The sequence below is a fragment of the Neovison vison genome, chromosome 3 (assembly GCF_020171115.1).
Source record: "Neovison vison isolate M4711 chromosome 3, ASM_NN_V1, whole genome shotgun sequence".
NCBI classification, from domain to species: domain Eukaryota; kingdom Metazoa; phylum Chordata; class Mammalia; order Carnivora; family Mustelidae; genus Neogale; species Neogale vison.
Genome location: NC_058093.1, coordinates 173,427,669 through 173,447,400, shown reverse-complemented (window position 1 = coordinate 173,447,400; position 19,732 = coordinate 173,427,669). Strand labels below are relative to the sequence as shown.

Below are 19,732 nucleotides of genomic sequence, written 5' to 3'. Positions count from 1 at the left end.
AAAACTATCATTTAAGGATTGTTTACATCTGGAAATTGCATGCTTAACTGGGGATTCAAAGTTATCAAAAATCCGTAAGTCACATAAACACAGAAGGCCGCATTCTGGCGATTTGGGCATTATCCAGTGACAAGAGCATTCACGGCATGGGAATTATGTCTTCTTGCTTCCATCTGGAAGATACTGCTGTATTAAGCCTGGAGATGGTGGCTTCTCCCAGAAGAGCTGTAATATGGAAGAGAAGTCCACTGGCTGGCACCAAACACCTGCGGAGAGAGAAGCCAAGGGCATGAGCACTGTAGGGGTGGGTGCAGGGGACAAGGTGTGTGGCCTCAGCAGTAGAGAAGGCCCTGGGCCGAGCTCCCTCATGATCACGCTGCTGACCACTCCCTGGGCCCCTACCATGGGCCGGGCACTGTACAAGGCATCTCTCCTTTACACCTCACAGCAAGCCCAGAACCGTGGGTATTATTATCCCCCTTTTACAGATAAGAAAACTGAGGCCCCACAAGGTTTAATGGCTTTATTCATAGGATGACAAGTAAATGCAGAGCTGAGACTGAAACTGAGGTCCCTCTAGCAACAATGCCAGTGCTCTCTGGTGCCACACTGTTCCAGTGACCTCCTTCCTTTTCCCTAAGTATCTTCAGCAGACGCAGCCCTGACAACGGATGTTTCCTGCACTAACTGGGGCTGGGCATCCAGTCAGATGCAGACTTGGGTTCTGTCTCAGCTCAGCTGCTCACTACCTTGGTTGCTGGGAAGCTTACAGAAAGGTTTGTGGCACGTGGACACGGGAGCTGGCCCGAGGAAGCACTCGATAACGCCATGGCTGTTTGTGTCATCAGAACACTGGAGCAACATAGAAAGGAATGGAGCCTGGGGGGATTCATTAAGTTGTCTGGGTGATTTAGAAGAAAAGGAGCATCCCTTAAATATCATTTACAAACCTATAGGAGGAAAACGTGTCCAAGCCCCCAACCACTGCAAAAAAAAAAAAAAAACCAACCAAAAAACCAGGTGCAATTAAAAAAAAAAAAAAAGCAGAAGCATGTATACACCATAACACACCTTCTCTTTTAAATGTCCTTTCTTGGGGTGCCTGGGTGGCTCAGTGGGTTAACTCCTCTGCCTTCAGCTCAGGTCATGATCCCAGAGTCCTGGGATTGAGCCCTGCATCGGGCTCTCTGCTCGGCGGGGGGCCTGCTTTTCTCTCTCTCTCTCTGCCTGCCTCTCTGTCTACCTGTGATCTCTGTCTGTCAAATAAATAAATAAAATCTTAAAAAAAAATAAAATAAACATCCTTTCTTTTCCCCAAATGTTGCAAGGAAGGGGGCATTCCTCCAGATACCTGTCCCCCCCCCCCCAATAATGACACACTGCCACCGATTTGTGTTTCAGCAATGGATAAAGAAGCAGATGGTAGGGAGAGCGAGCCACTGGATTGGCCTCACAGACTCAGAGCATGAAAACGAATGGAAGTGGCTGGATGGGACATCTCCAGAGTATAAGTGAGTGTTCAGAGCCTTCCAGGCTGTTCTCTGGTTCTCACCCCTTCTCTGGCCCCTGCAATCTCTTCTTTAAACACCCTGTGTTTAGATGCCCCTCACACTGAGGCTTCTGCTACCTGTTGTGTATTTCCATGTGTGGTTGAGAATCAGTATGCTATAAACTACTTTTTGGGTTTGTTTTTGTTTTTTGTTTTTTTTCTTTTCATGGCATGAATTTTTTTTCATTCCTATGGAAAAAAAAAAAATCAGAGACTTGTAACATCTCGCAGTAGGGTAACTGTGGTGAGGTGTTCTCTTCCATTGCTGCTATGAAGGATAAGACTATACCAGGCACCATGAGAGCTCGCCCCTGTTCAAGGGCCGGGAGCTCACTTCAGGATAACAACATTGTCAGTGGCCCTGACCCCAGCTGGGCTTCTGGCCAGAGTGTGATTTAGGAACTACAAGTTTGTGACAGATGCACCAGGAACAAAGATGTGGTGTGTGGGAGATAATCATCCTCTAAGTGTTTGAGAAGTCCTTGTTAGTGTGGTGTGACCTGAATTCTATAAAGGCAGCAACAAAGAATGGAAACCTTTTACAATACCTGCACAGGCTCCCAGGCTCATGGAGACTTCTGGGCCCCTCTTTTCAACCGCTAGGGCTGTCCTCTCCACTCCTTCCTTAATACGACCCCAGGGCCAGGAGATGGCTGAATTGTACCAATTTGAATTTCACTTCTTCCAACTCCTGTTTTGCCTCTAATGAATGTGAAAATGTGCCACACACGGTACCACATGCAGCAGAATTTATGAAAACTCACCTCTAAATAACCAGCCTTGCCTTTGCTGGAGAAGAGAAGGCAGACACCCTGCAGAGGCTCAAGCAGGCATGGGAGCAACACACGGTTTGGAGGTTTGGAGGCAGCCGCTATCACGGCATGAGGAGGAAACCATGAGGTGCCTCAGGCTAAGACTGTGTCGGGAGTACTGAGGCTTGGCCTGTCCTGTTGTGGACGAGGACAGGGAGCCAGGGCCAGAGGTGGTGGAGAAGCCAGAGTGAGTGTCTAAAATGTTTCTGTGGGGGCGCCTGGTTGACTCGGCCGGTTAAGCATCCAACTCTTGAGATTTCAGCTCAGGCCACAATCTTAGGGTGTGAGGTCCAGCCCCAAGTGAGCTTGAGCTCCAAGGAGAGTCTGCTTGAGATTCTCTCTCCCCGCTCTGTCCCCTGCTCACTCACGTGCACTCTCTAAAAAATAAATACATCTTTTTAAAATTTCTTTATTTGAGAGAGAGAGAATGGGGATGGGGGAAAAGGAGAGGGAGAAGCAGACTCCCCACTGAGCAGGTATCCCCCCCACCAACTCAGGGCTCCATCCCAGGACCTTGGGATTATGATCTGAGCCAAAGGCAGATGATTAGCCGAATGAAACACCAGGCACCCCTAAAAAATAAATAAGTCTTAAAAAAATGCTTCCAGGGGTGCCTGGGTGGCTTAGTGGGTTAAAGCCTCTGCCTTCAGCTCAGGTCATGATCTCAGGGTCCTGGGATCGAGGCCCGCATCAGGCTCGCTGCTCAGCAGGGAGTCTGCTTCCCCCTCTCTCTGCCTGCCTCTCTGCTTACTTATGATCTCTCTCTCTGTCAAATAAAACAAAAAAAAATGTTTCTATGTCCGTGTATCTGGGCACAGGGAGACAAATCTTCCATATGACAAGCAAGATTAGAGGCAGAAACCAGAGTAAGGCCAATTTTTTCCAGAACAGTGACTAAACATCAAGATGGAACACTGGAAGGTTTTAAGTCTGCTTGGGGTGAGCCTCACAGTGCTCCCAAGGCAAATGGTTATCTTCCTGCTGGGCCAACAGATATCCTGTGTGCCCCCCTCTGCACCTGTCCTTGGGGAGAGGGAGCTATAGCACACCCTGGCACTCAGGGGGTTAGCTGGCGGTCGAAGGAGAACACTTAGCACGGCACGATTATACCTCACAAAACTCAAAATTGTTGGAAAGGTCAGCGGTAGAGATGGAAGACAGACGTTATTAAAGGAAAATAAAACTGGTCTTAGACAAGATTGCCACCTCCTCTCTTATCAGTCAGTTATCTTTTGGTCTCTTCTCTAAATCCCATTTATCTATTTAAATGGAAGGATACGCAAGGGAATAATACTAAGCAGGTCTTCTCTCCAAAAGTCCTATTTATACAACTTCCTAGTAAACTGAGATAAAGACTATCAGATGTCCCATCATTATACATTCAGGAATCACAGATCTCAAATTCTGTAAACAAAATTGGAATCAAACCCCCCTCGGTTGCTGGCAGGGATTAGGCAAACGTCCATCAGCAGGATCCCACGGCTCTGGCATTGTTGACATTGCCAAAGGGGTCCCACAAGGTGGATGGAAATACACACAGAAAAGCAGCCGGGAAAGTAACCTCTTTTTCCGTCCAACCTCATTTCTCTCTGGCATCACCATGGCGATTTTTAATTCATGGAGATTTTTAATTCACTTGTTTCTTGTCAGTGACGTAAGTTCCATGAAGGCTGGAATTCTGTCTTCTCCCTGCACTGCAGTGTTGCGTCATGTAGCTTCATCCTAGCACATAGTAGGAGCTCTGGGGAGATCTGCTGGACTGAATGTGTGAATGAGTATTTCTCCTTCTCGCTCTCATTTCTCACTCTTGCTCCCTCCTAAGTATCATCCCTTTTTTACTTTCTTCAGTTGATGGTTTCATCTAGATTATCTGTCACTAGATTACTTTTCATTTTTTAAAAATCACAATATGTATATATTTAGTGTGGGGGAGACAATTCTACCTCATCTTCTCACCCTTTAACTGTAAATTTCACCCATCCTTTCCCACTACCCTCTGGTCGTACCTGATACTCCTGTCAAAAGTTGTAGGGCATGGTCCTTGTTCTTTCTTTATTAATGTAGTGTTATTACATTGATTGATTTGTGGATGTTGAACCAACCTTGCAGCCCAGTAATAAATCCCACTTGGTTGTGGTGAATAATCCTTTTAATGTACTGTTGGATCCTATTGGCTAGTATTTTGGTGAGAATTTTTGCATTCGTGTTCGTCAAGGATATTGGTCATGATTCTTCTTTTTGATGGGGCCTTTGGTTTTGGGATCAAGGTAATGCGGGCCTCATAAAATGAGTTTGAAACTTTTCCTTCCATTTCTGCTTTTTGGTACAGTTTCAGGAGAATAGTTATTAACTCTTCTCTAAATGTTTGGTAGAATTCCCCTGGGAAGCAGTCTGGCCCTGGGCTTTTGTTTGTTGGGGGATTTTTGATGACTGCTTCAACCTTCATCAAGATCAAAAGCTTTTGCACAGCAAAGGAAACAGTCAACAAAACCAAAAGACAACTGACAGAATGGGAGAAGATATCTGCAAATGACGTATCAGATAAAGGGCTAGTATCCAAAATCTATAAAGAACTTACCAAACTCAACATCCAAAGAACAAATAACCCAATCAAGAAATGTGCAGAGGACATGAACAGACATTTCTGCAAAGACAACATCCAGATGGCCAACAGACACATGAAAAAGAGCTCCACATCACTCAGCATCAGGGAAACAGAACTCAAAGTGACAGTGAGATATCGCCTCACACCAGTCACAATGGCTAAAATTAACAAGTCAGGAAACAACAGATGTTGGAGAGGATATGGAGAAAGGGGAACCCTCCTACACTGTTGGTGGGAATGCAAACTGGTGCAGCCACTCAGGAAAACAGTATGGAGGTTCTTCAAAGAGTTGAAAATAGAGCTACCCTATGACCCAGCAATCGCACTACTGGGTCTTTACCTTAAAGATACAAAGGTAGTGATCCGAAGGGGCACGTGCACCTGAATGTTTATAGCAGCAATGTCCACAATAGCCAAACTATGGAAAGAACCTAGATGTTCATCAACAGATGAATGGATAAAGAAGATGAGGTGTGTGTATATATGTATACATATATACACACACACAATGGAATACTATGCGGCCATCAAAAAAAAACTAAAATCTTGGGGCACCTGGGTGGCTCAGTGGGTTAAGCTGCTGCCTTCGGCTCAGGTCATGATCTCGGGGTCCTGGGATCGAGCCCCACATCAGACTCTCTGCTCAGTGGGAAGCCCGCTTCCCTCTCTCTCTCTCTGCCTACTTGTGATCTCTACCTGTCAAATAAATAAATAAATAAAATCTTAAAAAAAAAAAACACTAAAATCTTGCCATTTGCAATAACGTGGCTGGAACTAGAGGGTATTGCACTGAGCAAAATAAGTCAATCAGAGAAAGACAATTATCATGTGATCTCTCTGATACGAGGAATTTGAGAGGTAGGGTGGGAGTCATGGGGGGTTAGGGAGGGAAAAAAATGAAACAAGATAGGCTCAGAATGGAGACAAACCATAAGAGACTCTTAATCTCATGAAATAAACTGAGGGTTGCTGGGGGTTGAGGGGTAGGGATAGGGTGGCTGGGTGATGGACATTGGGAGGGTATGTGCTATGGTGAGTGCTGTGAATGGTATAAGCCTGACAGTTCACAGACCTCTACCCCTGGGGCAAATAATATATTTTATATATATAGATAGATATAGATATAAAGAAAAAAATGACATAGGGCAATAGGGGCTGTGTCCTCAGGTGACCGTAGGACACCCTATGGCTGACAGGACAATGAGTAATTGTTTATGGGGAGAACCTTCTGCCGCACATGTTTTTTCAGACCCTCCACATGAGGCAAGCTTGTCTTCTCAGGCAGTAACCACAAGCTTTTATGCAAGAACCTGCTTCTTATAGAAAATTCAGCTTTCAAGTTTTGAGTCCTAGAAGCACATCTAATGTATTGCGTAGAAACAGAATTGAGAAGTGCAAACTCAGGCAAAGTGGTGTTTTGAGCTGCGGCATCCAAGTTAACAAAGCCCCCAACTGAACGCATCCTAAAGAAAACTTGTTTTTGAGCATTTCCCTCCCAAAAAAGGCAGGGAAATGGATGAGTCATTTTCAGTAAGATTAAATTACTATTTCTTTCTAAAGCAGACTGTCATAACCCAGGGTTGCTGGGTGTAAATTCTCAGAAATGTGTATCAGCAGTCCCTCACTTTCCCTGCCTGACACTCTAATGGTCACGGGCAAGGTATCAAAATGTGCAATGTGCAAGGATCCCCCTGGTTCTCTTGTGAGTGAGAAAGTGTGTGTATCGTGTCCACTGAGTGCATGTATAGTCACACACACACACACACACACACACACACACACACACACTGGAAGGTTACTCATCTAACCATGCTGACGCAGCAGCTCAGTGAGTTGATTTCTCTGTGGCAAAGATAACAAGCCTTCAGGGAGATGCTGTGTTACCCACTACCCTGCAAAACAGCTGCTTTTTATTCTGAATAAGAACACTTTTTTTTTTTAAGATTTTATTTATTTATTTGGCAGACAGAGATCAGAGATCAGAAGTAGGCAGAGAGGCAGGCAGAGAGAGAGGAGGAAGCAGGCTCCCTGCCGAGCAGAGAGCCCGATGTGGGGCTCAATCCCAGGACCCTGGGATCATGACCCGAGCTGAAGGCAGAGGCTTTAACCCACTGAGCCACCCAGGCACCCCTGAATAAGAACACTCCTTAAACAGTGCATTTTCCTTCCAGGACAAATGACAGGATGCAGTTTTGTTTGTTACATTTCTCTGCTATTCTTGGGTAAAGAAAACTGTGGCGTGACTTGCAAATAACATTCAATTTCTGTTTTATTAAAAGAAATTGGAAAGCTGGACAGCCAGATAACTGGGGTCATGGCCACGGGCCGGGAGAAGACTGTGCTGGGCTGATTTATGCTGGGCAGTGGAATGACTTCCAGTGTGAAGACATCAATAACTTCATTTGCGAAAAGGACAGAGAGACAGGTAAGCAAGAGCGGGGATCTGAGGGTGGGCTGCAGAGCCTACCTCCTGTTCAAGGGTGACATATAAGGAGGGTAAGGGTTTTGAATGCAGGCTCTGCAATGGGGTTCTAGTCCTGGTTAGGCCGCTTGTTAGAGGGGAAGGTTGTAAACCCCAGGGAAATAGTAACAGTATCCTCTTCATGAGGTTGTTGTGAGAGCTTAAATAAGTTAATAAATGTGCCTCAAACGTACAGGAGGTATTAGACTAACTGTTCTAGGTCATTAGCTTGTAATATTGTCAGTTAACAAATTTGGTACCAGTGTCATGCCTCTTTTATAGATTCCACACACGGAGATTTTTTAGGTGGCCAACCATTCAACTCCACGTGTATTTATTGAGTGTCTAATCTGGGCCAGGGGCTATGCTAGATAATGGAGGGAGATGGTCTATACCCCTGAAAAGCCTGTAAGCCAGGCTTGGATGTATCTATTTTTTATTTTAAAAGATCCTTATCTAAAGCTCCACATAATACATGACCCTTTTCAGAATGGGACATCTTTGTTTTCTTCATCAGGACTAGATTTAAACATTTATGATAGGAGTAGGCGGAAATGGGGAGTGAATCCCAATAAGTATGAATTTCTTGTGGAGTGATGAAATGTTCTAAAATTAGGTACTTCTAAATTGTACAAATTTGTGAATATACTAAAAACCACTGAACTGTATACCTTAGGTGGATGAATTTTATATGCGAATTATGTCTCATCAAACCTTTATGAAAATGGTGGTGGCAAACAAAAAAACCTCAAATACATTTTCTCAAACTATTGTTGGTAGGGGCACAGATTCTCCATACATCCATTCAACAGTCAGGCGTCTAACTCTTGATTTCAGCTCAGGTCATGAGTTCAGGGTCCTGATTTGAGCCTCACAGTGGGCTCTGCACTCAGCGGGGAGTCTACTTGCGGATTTTCTCTCTCTCCACCTTCCCCCCACTCCAACCATTCACACATGCAGTCTCTGTCTCTGTCTCTAAAATAAAAAGAAGCAACAGCAGCTTAGTTTCCTGTCCAGGGGCTTTGGCCTAAGGGGAAGCCTCCAGTTTAGACCACATCTAGGGGCCTGTGGGTGTGTTCCTCGGGAACAGAGGGTAGTGGCTGCAGCCCTTGCACACTATCGTTCAGACTCACTTAAGCTCACTGGATCTCCCAGAAAGGAGCTTAGACTGTTGTCCAGTGCACCCGTGTTTGCAGCTGTCACCAGGGGCCATCTCTACATGGCTTGGTTCCAGTGGCCTGTGGGTCTTATACTCATGGATCCCGCAGGACTGTAACCAGCAGAGAAAGAGTTCTTACACAGCTACCACCCCCCTCCAAGGCACAGCAAGAGGTAACAGACCCAGGAACTCCACTTTCTGTGAAGGACACCTGTCCGCTTATCACCATGACTGCAGACTGCAGCCTGAGGCACAGGCTTGTGATGAAGGACACCTGTAAGGCCTGAGTGTAATCATTTCCAGAGGTCTGGAGGACAGTCACTATCTCCGTGCTCTCTCTCTGCTGTGCTCCAGAGCACCAGCATCTCCTGGAGGGGAGCTCTTGCATGCGTCTGGTGGGCTAGGGGACCTATCAGGTTGGCATACATCTGAGGCCTTCCTAGGGAACGGAGGCTGGGGGATGCCATCTCTGTGCTCTCCCTGTGCCCACGGGTATTTCTGCAAATGACACCTCCAGATCACCTGGCCCTGGTGGCCTTCAGAGCTTACACATGTGGTCCCACAGGAATTTATCTATTTGTAGTCTTTAAACATTGCTGCCTGAAGGTCTGACTTCCAATCAGCCTGCATCTAGGTGCTGACTGTCATCTTCCCCTTTGGGACACTGACCTTGGCACACCCTCAACTATGGGGAGGTATTAAAAATAAAATAGGCTGCTTGGACAATCAGAAAGTTTGAGAGACAACCAAGAGCTGAGTGGGTTTGAACGGTAAGGTTCATCTCCTACACACGGCCGCTCCCTAAGACTGGGAGAGGTGGTCTCGTCTAATGCATTGAAACCAGCAGATAGTCAAGCAAAATGAAGAAACAGAGGAAAATGTTCCAAACAAAAGAGCAAGATAAAACTTCGGCAGCAAGGGAGGAGCCCTTCATAAAGTGGAGATAAGTAACTTCCCTGATAAAGTGCTCATGGTAATGGCCATCAGGCTGCTCACTGGAATACTGGGGAAGATGATGGAATAGGAGGATCCTGAGTTCACCTTGTGGCAAAGACACCCAAGAGAGCAGCTACCTCCATGTGACTAACTGAAAACTGGTGGAACAGACCTCCCACAGCTAATCACAGAGAGGAGGTCACATCCTAAGAGAAAGGAGGGGCAGAGATGTGGTTGGAAACCAAACCCCCACTGTGACTAACAAAAATGGGAGGGACATCACAAGCATGGTGAGGCGAAAGGATAGGACCCCACGCCAGGCACCTGGAGAGCTAGAGAGCAAAGGGAAACTGAGTCCCTACCCTTAAAATGTCAGCATACGTAACTCTACCCAAGACACAGCACAGAAGCAGTAGTTTGAAAAACACCTGGGACTTACCTTAGAACATGTGCTAGAAGGGCAGGGAGCTGAAGATTTCTCTAGGGACAAAGTACTGGTGGGCACCATTTCTTTTTCGCAGCCTAGATAGCCAAGGCAAGCCAAGGGTAGCAAGCGAAGGGGAGCCAATGCTAACACTCTCCATCTACCTTACGTGCTCTGCCCTGGCATTCTCCTGCAGACCCCCTGCCTCCCAACCAGCACACCCACCCATCTCAGCAAGCATCCCTCCAGAGCAGGTCCTACCCTGCCACACCTGGGAGGCAACCCTGGCCTGGATACCACTACTCCAAAGTGACTCCTGCCCCGGGAAGATGAGGGGATGTTCCTACAGCTGGCTGCACAGGGAACAAGCCTGTCCTTTGGTGGGCCTGCTCTGATGGAGGCAGCTTGCCTGACTGTTGGCCCCACCCATTCATGAACTCATGGTGGCTGCTGACAGGCCTCTCAACACCACAGGGAGCAAACCCTGCCTGGTGCACCCACAGCAGGCAAAGTGGGTCATCGTAGCTGGCTGTGCTGAAGGCAGCTAGCTCAGCCACAACAGGAGGACACATGCAGCCCATACAGGGGATACCCTTGGAGCACCTGGTTCTGGTGACTGGAGGGATTGCATGATAACACACTACAGGACCTCTATTACACAAGGCTACTACTTTCAAGACCAGGAATTGCAGCTGACTGACCTAATACGTAGAAACAAACAGACAAAATGAGGAGCCAGAGGGATATGTCCCAAATAAAAGAACAAGATAGAATCACAATAAAAAGCTAAATGAATGGACATAAACAATATGGCTGATAAAGAATTCAAGGTAATGGTCATAAAGGTACTCTCTGCACTTGAGAAAAGAATGTATGAACTCAGAATGTCAGCAAAGAGATAGAAAATACAAAAAGAACCAGCTGGATGGAAAGATTTCAGTAACAAAGAATACATTAGAGGGGATCAAGCAGATTAGAGGATGCAGAAGAAGAGATCAGCAGTCTGGAAGACAGGGTAAGGGAAAGTGGCCAAGCTGAACAGCAAAAAGAAAAAAGAATAAAAATTAGAGTAGGTTAAAGGGCATTCTGTAACATCATCAAGCATAATAACATGCACATTATAGGGATCCCAGAAGAGAGAAAAGGGCAGAATACTTACTCAAAAACTTCCCTAATCTAAGAAAGGAAACAAACATCCAGGCCCAAGAAGCACACAGAGCCTCTAACAAGATGGAGCCAAGGATATCTACACCAAGACACATAACAATTAAAAGATAATGAGAATTTATGGGCTAAATGGGTAATGAGTATTAAGGAGGGCACTTGTGATGAGCAGTGGGTATTACAGGTAAGTGATGAATCACTAAGTTCTATACCTGAAACCAATTTTACCATATGTATATTAACTAACTAGAATTTAAGTAAAAATTTGGGGGTTGGGAATCAAGAGAAAAGAAAACTGGTATTTGCAAGGGAAACCCCATAAGCCTTATCATTCATAATGGAAACACAGTTTCCCAGATAATCAAAAGCCAAAGGAGTTCATCACCACTAAACTAGCCTTACAAGAAATGTTAAAGGGACTTCTTTAAGCTTAAAAAAAAAGTGCTAATTAGTGACAAGAAAACATACAAAAGTATAAATCTTACTGGTAAGGATAAATAGTAAAAGTGGTGGATTAAGCTCTTATAAATCTGGTAGAAGGTTAAAAGACAAAGTAGTAAAAATAACTATAACTACAAAAATTAGGAATACACAAGATGAAATGTGACATCAAAAACAAAATGTGGGAAATGGGAGTAAAGATGTAGAGCTTTAGAATGCAAACTTAAGTTGTTTTCAAGTTAAAATAGACAGTTATAAATATAAGTAGTTACATGTAAGCTTCATGGTAACAATAAAGTAAAACCTGTAGTTGATACACAGAAGATAAAAAGAATCTAAGCATACCACTAAAGCAAGTCATCAAATCACAAAGTAAGAGAGCAAAAGAAATGAATAGAAAGGAACTATAAAACAACCAAAAAGCAGTTTTTTAAATGACTAAGTATACACCTATCAACTCTTGCTTTAAGTGAATGAAATGAATTAAATTAAATGAATTAAATTTTCCAATCAAAATCAGCTACATGAAGTAGCCAAGTGGATAAGAAAACAAGACCCATGCATATGCTGCCAACAAAAGACTCACTTCATACATAAAGATACACACAGGCTGAAAATGAAGGAATGGAAAAAGATATACCAAGCAAACAGAAACCAAAAGAAAGAGGGGATAGCTATTTTATATCAGACAAAATAGACTTTAAACAAAGACTATATAAGAGACATTACATAATAATAAAGGGGTCAGTCCAACAAGAGGCTATAACATTTATAAATATTTATGGACCCAATATAGGAGCAACTAAATATATGAAACAAAGATTTAACAGACCAAATAGACAGCAGTACAATAGCAGGGGACTTTATTACCCAGCTTACCTCAATGGCTAGATCACCCAGACAGAAAACCAATGAGGAAACATCAGCCTTAAACAATGTATTAGACCAGATAGACTTAACAGACATACCAAAGACTCCATCAAAAATCAACAGAAGGGGCGCCTGGGTAGCTCAGTGGGTTAAGCCGCTGCCTTCGGCTCAGGTCATGATCTCAGGATCCTGGGATCAAGCCCCGCATCGGACTCTCTGCTCAATGGGGAGCCTGCTTCCCCCTCTCTCTCTCTCTCTGCCTACTTGTGACCTCTCTGTCAAATAAATAAATAAAATCTAAAAAAAAAAATCAACAGAAAACATATTCTTCTCAAATGTACATGAAGCATTCTCTCAGATCATATATTAGGCCACAAGACAAGTTTAATTTAAGGAGACTGAAATCCTACCAAACATCTTTTCTGACCACAGTGATATAAAAGTAGAAATCAATTACAAAAGGAAAACTGGAAAATTCACCAATATGTGAAGATTAAGCAACATGCTACTAAATAAACCAGTAGATCAAAGAAGAGATCAAAAGAGAGATCAAAAAATTCCTTGAGACAAATGAAAATGGAAATACAACATACCAAAACTTACAGGATGCTGCAAAAGCAGTTCTAAGAGACTTCATAGCAATAAATACCCACCTTCACAGACAAGAAAAGTTCAGATAAGTAACCTAAGTTTACATCCCAAAGAACTAGAAAATGAAGTCCAAAGTTAGCAGAAGGTAGGAAATAACAAAAACAAGAGCAGACGGGAATGCAATGCCGACTAAGACACCGTAAAAGCTCAATGAAAATAAGAGCTGGTTCTTTAAAAGGATAAAACTGACAAAACTATAGCCAGACTCACCAAGAAAAAGAGAAGACTCAATTTTAAGTAAAATTTTAAGTGAATTTAAGAAATGAAAGTAGAGATATTGCAACTAATACCACAGAAATACAAAGATCATAGGAGACTATTCTGAACAATTATTGACAGGAAATTTGACAAGCTAGAAGAAATGGATAAATTCCTAGAAACATAAACCTATCAAGACTGAATAACAAAGAAAAGAGAATACATGAGCAGACAGATTAGTAATAAGGAGATTAAATCAGTAATCAAAAACTTCCCAACAAACAAGTCCACAGCCAGAGGGCTTTACTGGTGCATTCTATCAAACAATGCAAAGAATTAATACTATCCTTCTCAAACTTTTCGAAAAAAGAGAAGAGAGACTACTTCTAAACTAATTTTACAAAGCCATCATTATCTCGATACCAAAACCAGAGAAGTATGCCACAAGAAAATTACAGGCCAATATCTCTGATGAACATAGATGCAAAAATCCTCAACAAAATATCAGCAAACTGAATTCAACAATATACTGAAAGGATAATACACCATGAGAAGTGGGATTTATTGCAAGGAGGCAGGGATGGTTCAATATCCATATATCAATCGGTGGGTTACATTCACAAAATGAAGGATAAAAATAATACCTCAATAGATACAGAAAAGCATTTGACGAAATTCAGCCTCCATTTAGAATAAAATAACTCTCAACAAAGTGAATAGAGAGGCCTCAACATAACAAAGGTCTTAGAAGATAAGCCCATAGCTGACATCATACTCGACGGTGAAAAGCTGAAAACTTTCTAAGATCAGAAACAAGACAAGGATGTGCCCATTCTTGCCATTTTTGTTCAACGTAGTATTACACTGAACAAAAGCATTAAGGAGGGCATGTGATATGATGAGCACTAGGTGTTATATGCAACTAATGAATCTTTGAACACTATACCAAAAACTAATAAGGTACTATATGTTGGCTTTATGTTGTACTGTATGTACTAATGATGTACTATATGTTGAATTTAAATTTTTAAAAATCCCATTCAACTAACACTTTTTTTATGAAGATAAAAGTGTTTTCAAATGTATAGGAGGGGAGTGGAGTCCTAACCAGAAACATTAAAAGGAAAAAAGAAAAGGCATCCAAATTAGAAAGGAAGAAGTAAAACTGTCACTATTCACAAATGGCATGATTTTATATATAGAAAATCCTAAAGATTCCACTAAACAAACAAACAAAACACCCATTAGAACTAGTAAATGAATTCAGTAAAGTTGCAGGATAAAAAACCAGTATACCAAAACCTGTTACATTTCCATACACTAATTATGAATGCTAAGACAAATTAAGAAAATGTCTCCACTCACAATTGCGTCAAAGAAAATACCTAGGAATAAATTAACCAAGGAGTGAAAGATCTGTACATTGAAACCTTACAAGACATTGATGAAAGAAATTGAAGATGACATAAAAGATATCCCATGTTCATGGATTGGAAGGATATTTTTAAACTGTCCATACTAGCCAAAGAAATTCAGTCCTTCCCCTATCAAAATTTCATAGAGATTCTTCACAGAAATAGAGCAATCCTAAAATCTGTATGAAACCACAAAAGACCCCAAAGAGCCAAAGCCATTTTGAGAAAGAATAAAAAAGCTAGAAGCATTTTGAAATGTGATTTCAAACTCTATTATAAAGGCAAAGTAATGAGAACAGAACAGTATAGTACTGGCATAAAAACAGACATGTAGATTTTGGAACAGATCATGGACCAGAATAGAAAAATAAGCCCATACATATCTGGTCAATTAACTGACAAAGAAGCCAAGAATACATAACAGCAAAAGAACAGTATCTTCAATGACTAGTGTTAGAGCCATATGCAAAATCATGAAGTGTACATCATACACAAAAATTAACTCAAAATGGATTAAAGACTTAAGACCTGAAACCATAAAATCCCTAGAAGAAAACATAGCAGGACGCCCCTTGACCATCAGTCTTGGTGATGATTTTTTTCATCTGACACCAAAAGCAAAGGCAACAAAGGCAAAAATAAACAATTGGAACTACATCAAACTAAAAAGCTCCTACACAACAAAGGAAACTTTAGAAAAAATGAAAGGGGGGCACCTGGGTGGCTCAGTGGGTTAAAGCCTCTGCCTTCGGCTCAGGTCATGATCCCAGGGCCTTGGGATCGAGCCCCGCATCAGGCTCTCTGCTCATCGGGGAGCCTGCTTCCTCCTCTCTCTCTCTGCCTGCCTCTCTGCCTACTTGTGATCTCTGTCAAATAAATAAATAAAAATCTTTTAAAAAAAAGAAAAAAATGAAAGGCAGCCCAACCCTCCATTAATAGATGAATGGATTAAGAAGATGTATTATATGTATACAATGGAATACTATTCAGCCACAAAAAAGAATGAAATCTGGCCATTTGCAATATCGTGGATGGAGCTAGAGGGTATTATGGTAAGCAAAATCATGAAGAGAAAGACAAATACCATATGATTACACACACGTGGATTTTAAGAAACAAAACAAATGAACACATGGAAAAAGAGAGAAAGACAAACCAAGGAACAGACTCTTAACTATAGAGAACAAACTGATGGCCACCAGAAGGGAGGTAGGCTGGAGGAGATGGGCATTTAAAATAGGTGATGGAGGTTAAGGAGTGCACTTATCATGATGAGCACCAGGGATTGTTGAATCACTGTATTATATACCTGAAATTAATATAACACTCTGTGTTAGCTGGAATTAAAATTAAAACTTGAAGAAGTTAAAAGAAAATTATTTTTCTAACTATGTGTGATGATAGGTGTTAACTAGACTTGCTGTGGTGATCATTTCAGAATGTATACAATTACCAAATCATATTGTACACCTGAAACATACTAATATGTGGTGTGTCAGCTATACCTCAATTAAAAAAAAAATTACAGTAGAGGGTGAGAAGTGACCCAGACTTGTCATTTGTTTGCCTTGTTTGGCCACTTGGGATTTGAGTGGAGCCCAGAATAGGCTTCTTCAAAAGGAAATTTACCGTTTAGTTAATCTGAATATGACCTTATAGGCATTTCTTTGAAAAAATAACTGAATGTTGTATTTTGGAATCTTTCCTATAAAAATACATGTTCCTTTTTTAAAAATTGTACATTAATGGTGTTCTTTAAGAAAAACTAAATGCCCATTATTTTTCCTCTCTTTTAGTACTATCATCTGCATTATAATGGACTGTGATGTAATAACATGAGCAAACTTCTGGATGGTTCTCAAAGGGAAAGGATACTGCTTTCTGATTGTATCACCTTCTCTCCAGATTGGGAAAATAGCACTGAAGACCAGTTTCTGAAAAGATTGACGGCTGGTTATCTTACCATCCCTCCTTTACTCAAGGACTTCAGAACTGAAATGTTCCCCCAGTATGATATATTGATTTTCAGTATGCAAATGGACTGAATCACATAGATTTTTCTCAGCCAGTAACTGTATAATTATGCAAATCACATCTTCCAAAGTATGGATTGCTCCAATCAGAAAAAAAGGCTATCATTGGTTGTTGAGCTCTAAGAACTTAAACTGTATTGTGTAAACAGTACCTTACATTTCTAAAATCCCAGACATAAGAAAAATATGCAGACATACAGATATATAGGCCAACTCTTAGTGATAATATGAAATATACTTAAAGAGCTTTTAAAACTTTGTATTTTTGTACAAAATATTTGCCTTTTTACAATTTTTTCCTTTTCTTCCTTTTTTTTTTTTGTCCTTTAACCAATATAATACATGGAGCCAAAGAAAACAATAATGGTACTAATAAAAAAAACTCCTAGGGTTTCTTGTCAGATTTAATTCTACCCAATGGCAAAAATTTTTTTTTCAATTGTGGTTTTAAAAAAATTAAATATATGTGTGAATATATTTTTTAATGTAGCATTTCCTCAGAAGAGTCAATCACTTGAAATGTCTACAAATATCCTTTCAGATTTTTCCAGGGTACGGTCAAGCCTGAACATATACATGGCTCAGTCAGGTGGGCTGTGTATCGAGTCCATCACCAGCCAGCATTCTTGTGTGCCTGGCTGGGCCCGGAGGAAGTGGTCAGCTCAGGATGTGCTTCTGCTTCATTTTGGTGGATGTTAGGGGTGGTAGAAAGGTATCTGTTGGAAAAGACAGAGCACCTAGAAAGCCTTGTTTTGTGGCTGCGGTATGAATGTGTGTGGTATCAGACTCATAATAGAGCTGCTAATGACTGTCAGGAAAGTATAGCATCCTGTCAACCAAGGACAGAGATACAAGAAAGATGGGGAAAGCTATATGCTATCTGGAAAGTTTGTGTTTTCTTAATTCACCTTCCCAAAAGCATAACTCCAAGGCACAAGCATCATGAAACGCAAGAGTCAACTTTTGGCCACTACATTGAACTACTGCAACGAACCTTTCCTCTGAGTCCATCCTCCTCCTATTCCTTGACTTGCCATTGAAAAGTTTAACAAGAAATGTGCTGAAAATAGGCATTAGGTATCATTGGTTCTCAAAGGTAAGATTTCTCTCCAACAGAATTCTTCTCCTCCCCTTCCAAGGAGCTTCCCAGGCAATGCTGCTACCTATCCCAAATAAAATGGTAAAAGAATAAAGACAGAGTTTGACTTTCACACCTGTAGCTGTGTGGACTATGTTGTCTTATCCCTGGTCACCATCCATGCCATCTCCCATCTCTGCAGCCCCAAGTGGCCATCTCCTCAGCACCTTTATGCCCTGATGCCCAGTCCATGTAGCTTGGTCAGGTGGACAGGACCCACTGGCATCTGGGCCCAATGATACAAGGCAAGCACTGGACTCTAGTACTTATTCAGGCTCAAGACCATTTATAGATGAAACCCAATCCCTCAAGACCTTTCAGAGACTAAACCAAATCGCCTTTTTGTCCTTTTCCTGTTTAAGTAATTAAGATTCCTGCCTAAAAGCAACTTAAATGTCTTCTGCCCCCATGAGAAGGGAATAGCTAGTTCCCACAGCTGGGATTGTTCCTGTCCTAGCCCTGAACTTACAGTGCTCTCATTGTCAAGCACTACAGCAAGTGCTTGAGTCAGACAATTTCATGTCCTCCTCCCAGCAGCCCTATGAAGCAGGCTTTTCAACACTCCCCACTGACAAAAAAGGGGAGGATCAGAAGAGTTGACATAATTTTCTCGGTCACACCATCACCAGTGAGACAGGATTCAGATCTGAGCTCTGAAAATGATCTAATGTTCTTTAGATACCAAGGACCTTCTTAATACCACCCTGAATAAAATCAGATCTGGGTATCTCACATTATAAGATGCCTCACATGCTTCTCTGTGCATTTAGCTATTTACACACCAGGCTTCTGTTCACCTACTCACAGCTGATGATGCTCTTTTGGGAGGAGAGATTTAATGAACTATGATGTCTTCAGGCACCTGATTTCCTACATGCTGGGAGAAGGGAATTTTGTCTTCCTTACTGGCTCTTGTAAAGGATGAATTCACACCAGGAGTGGGGGGGAACCCTTTCTGCTTCTCTTATCAATATTCATCTGTTCCCCCACCACCCTTCCAATTTGAAGGAGTTAAAAATTTAAGCTAAAGCAGACAACAAAGAGTAATAGCCACTCCTATTTTAAAACCCAGATGTTTAAGGAAGTAGGAAGCTATATAAGTCAGGTAACAATACCGAGTATATCCTTTTTGCCTCAGATGACAAAGCTGGTCTCTTCTTGAAAAAGTAAGCATATTAACTCATTCATGACTCAAAGAAGTCACACAAGAAGAATAACAGTTTAAATATGTTTGGCATTTTCACCTACATTATCTCCTCTGATCTTCATACAAAACCTATTGCCCTTTATCTTTTTAAAGGATTTATTTATTTGAGACAGAGAGTACAAGTGGGGTGAGAGGGAGACTGAGAATCTCAAGCAGGAACCCCTCTGAGCATGAAGCCTGATGGGGGCTTGATCTCACAACCCTGAGATCATGACCCAAGCTGAAATCAAGAGTCCGTGGTTTAACCGACTGAGCCTCTCAGGGGCCCCTTTGTCCCTACTTTAGAAATTAGAAAACAGGGACTACTTGGAAGACCTGCTGTTGCCCACATTGCTGTCACAGTAGCCTTCAAAGATGCAAATCTGATCCGGATCCTCATTCTTAATTCAAAATCCAAGTCCATCCTACCCCAAAACCTCAGCCTAGCACATTACAGAGAATCACGAGTTCCCACTCATACCTCCAGCCCTCCTCTGGCTGCAACCCCACCCTCCCTCCACCCAAACAGCCTTCCAAGCCAGCTGCACTTACCCCACGCTCCTTCTCACCCCCACACTTCAACTGACTCCTTCCTCATCTTTTTTTCCTGGAAAGAACCTTCTTTAAGACTCAGCCCAAGCATCGCTTCTTGTCTGATTCCTTTCCCAACAAACGCACCTTGAAAGTAGA

General features: G+C 42.2%; 1 protein-coding gene across 1 annotated transcript in view; it reads left to right on the top strand.

The window, feature by feature from the left end:
* COLEC12 (collectin subfamily member 12) overlaps nucleotides 1-17,929 on the top strand; it is a 189,934-nt gene extending 172,005 nt beyond the window's left edge. The window contains exons 8-10 of the mRNA XM_044243316.1: nucleotides 1,402-1,511; nucleotides 7,246-7,391; nucleotides 16,482-17,929. Coding sequence (XP_044099251.1) covers nucleotides 1,402-1,511; nucleotides 7,246-7,391; nucleotides 16,482-16,501 — 276 coding nt within the window. The 3' untranslated portion in view covers nucleotides 16,502-17,929. The remainder of the gene's footprint in view (nucleotides 1-1,401; nucleotides 1,512-7,245; nucleotides 7,392-16,481) is intronic.
* Nucleotides 17,930-19,732: the final 1,803 nt, after the last annotated feature.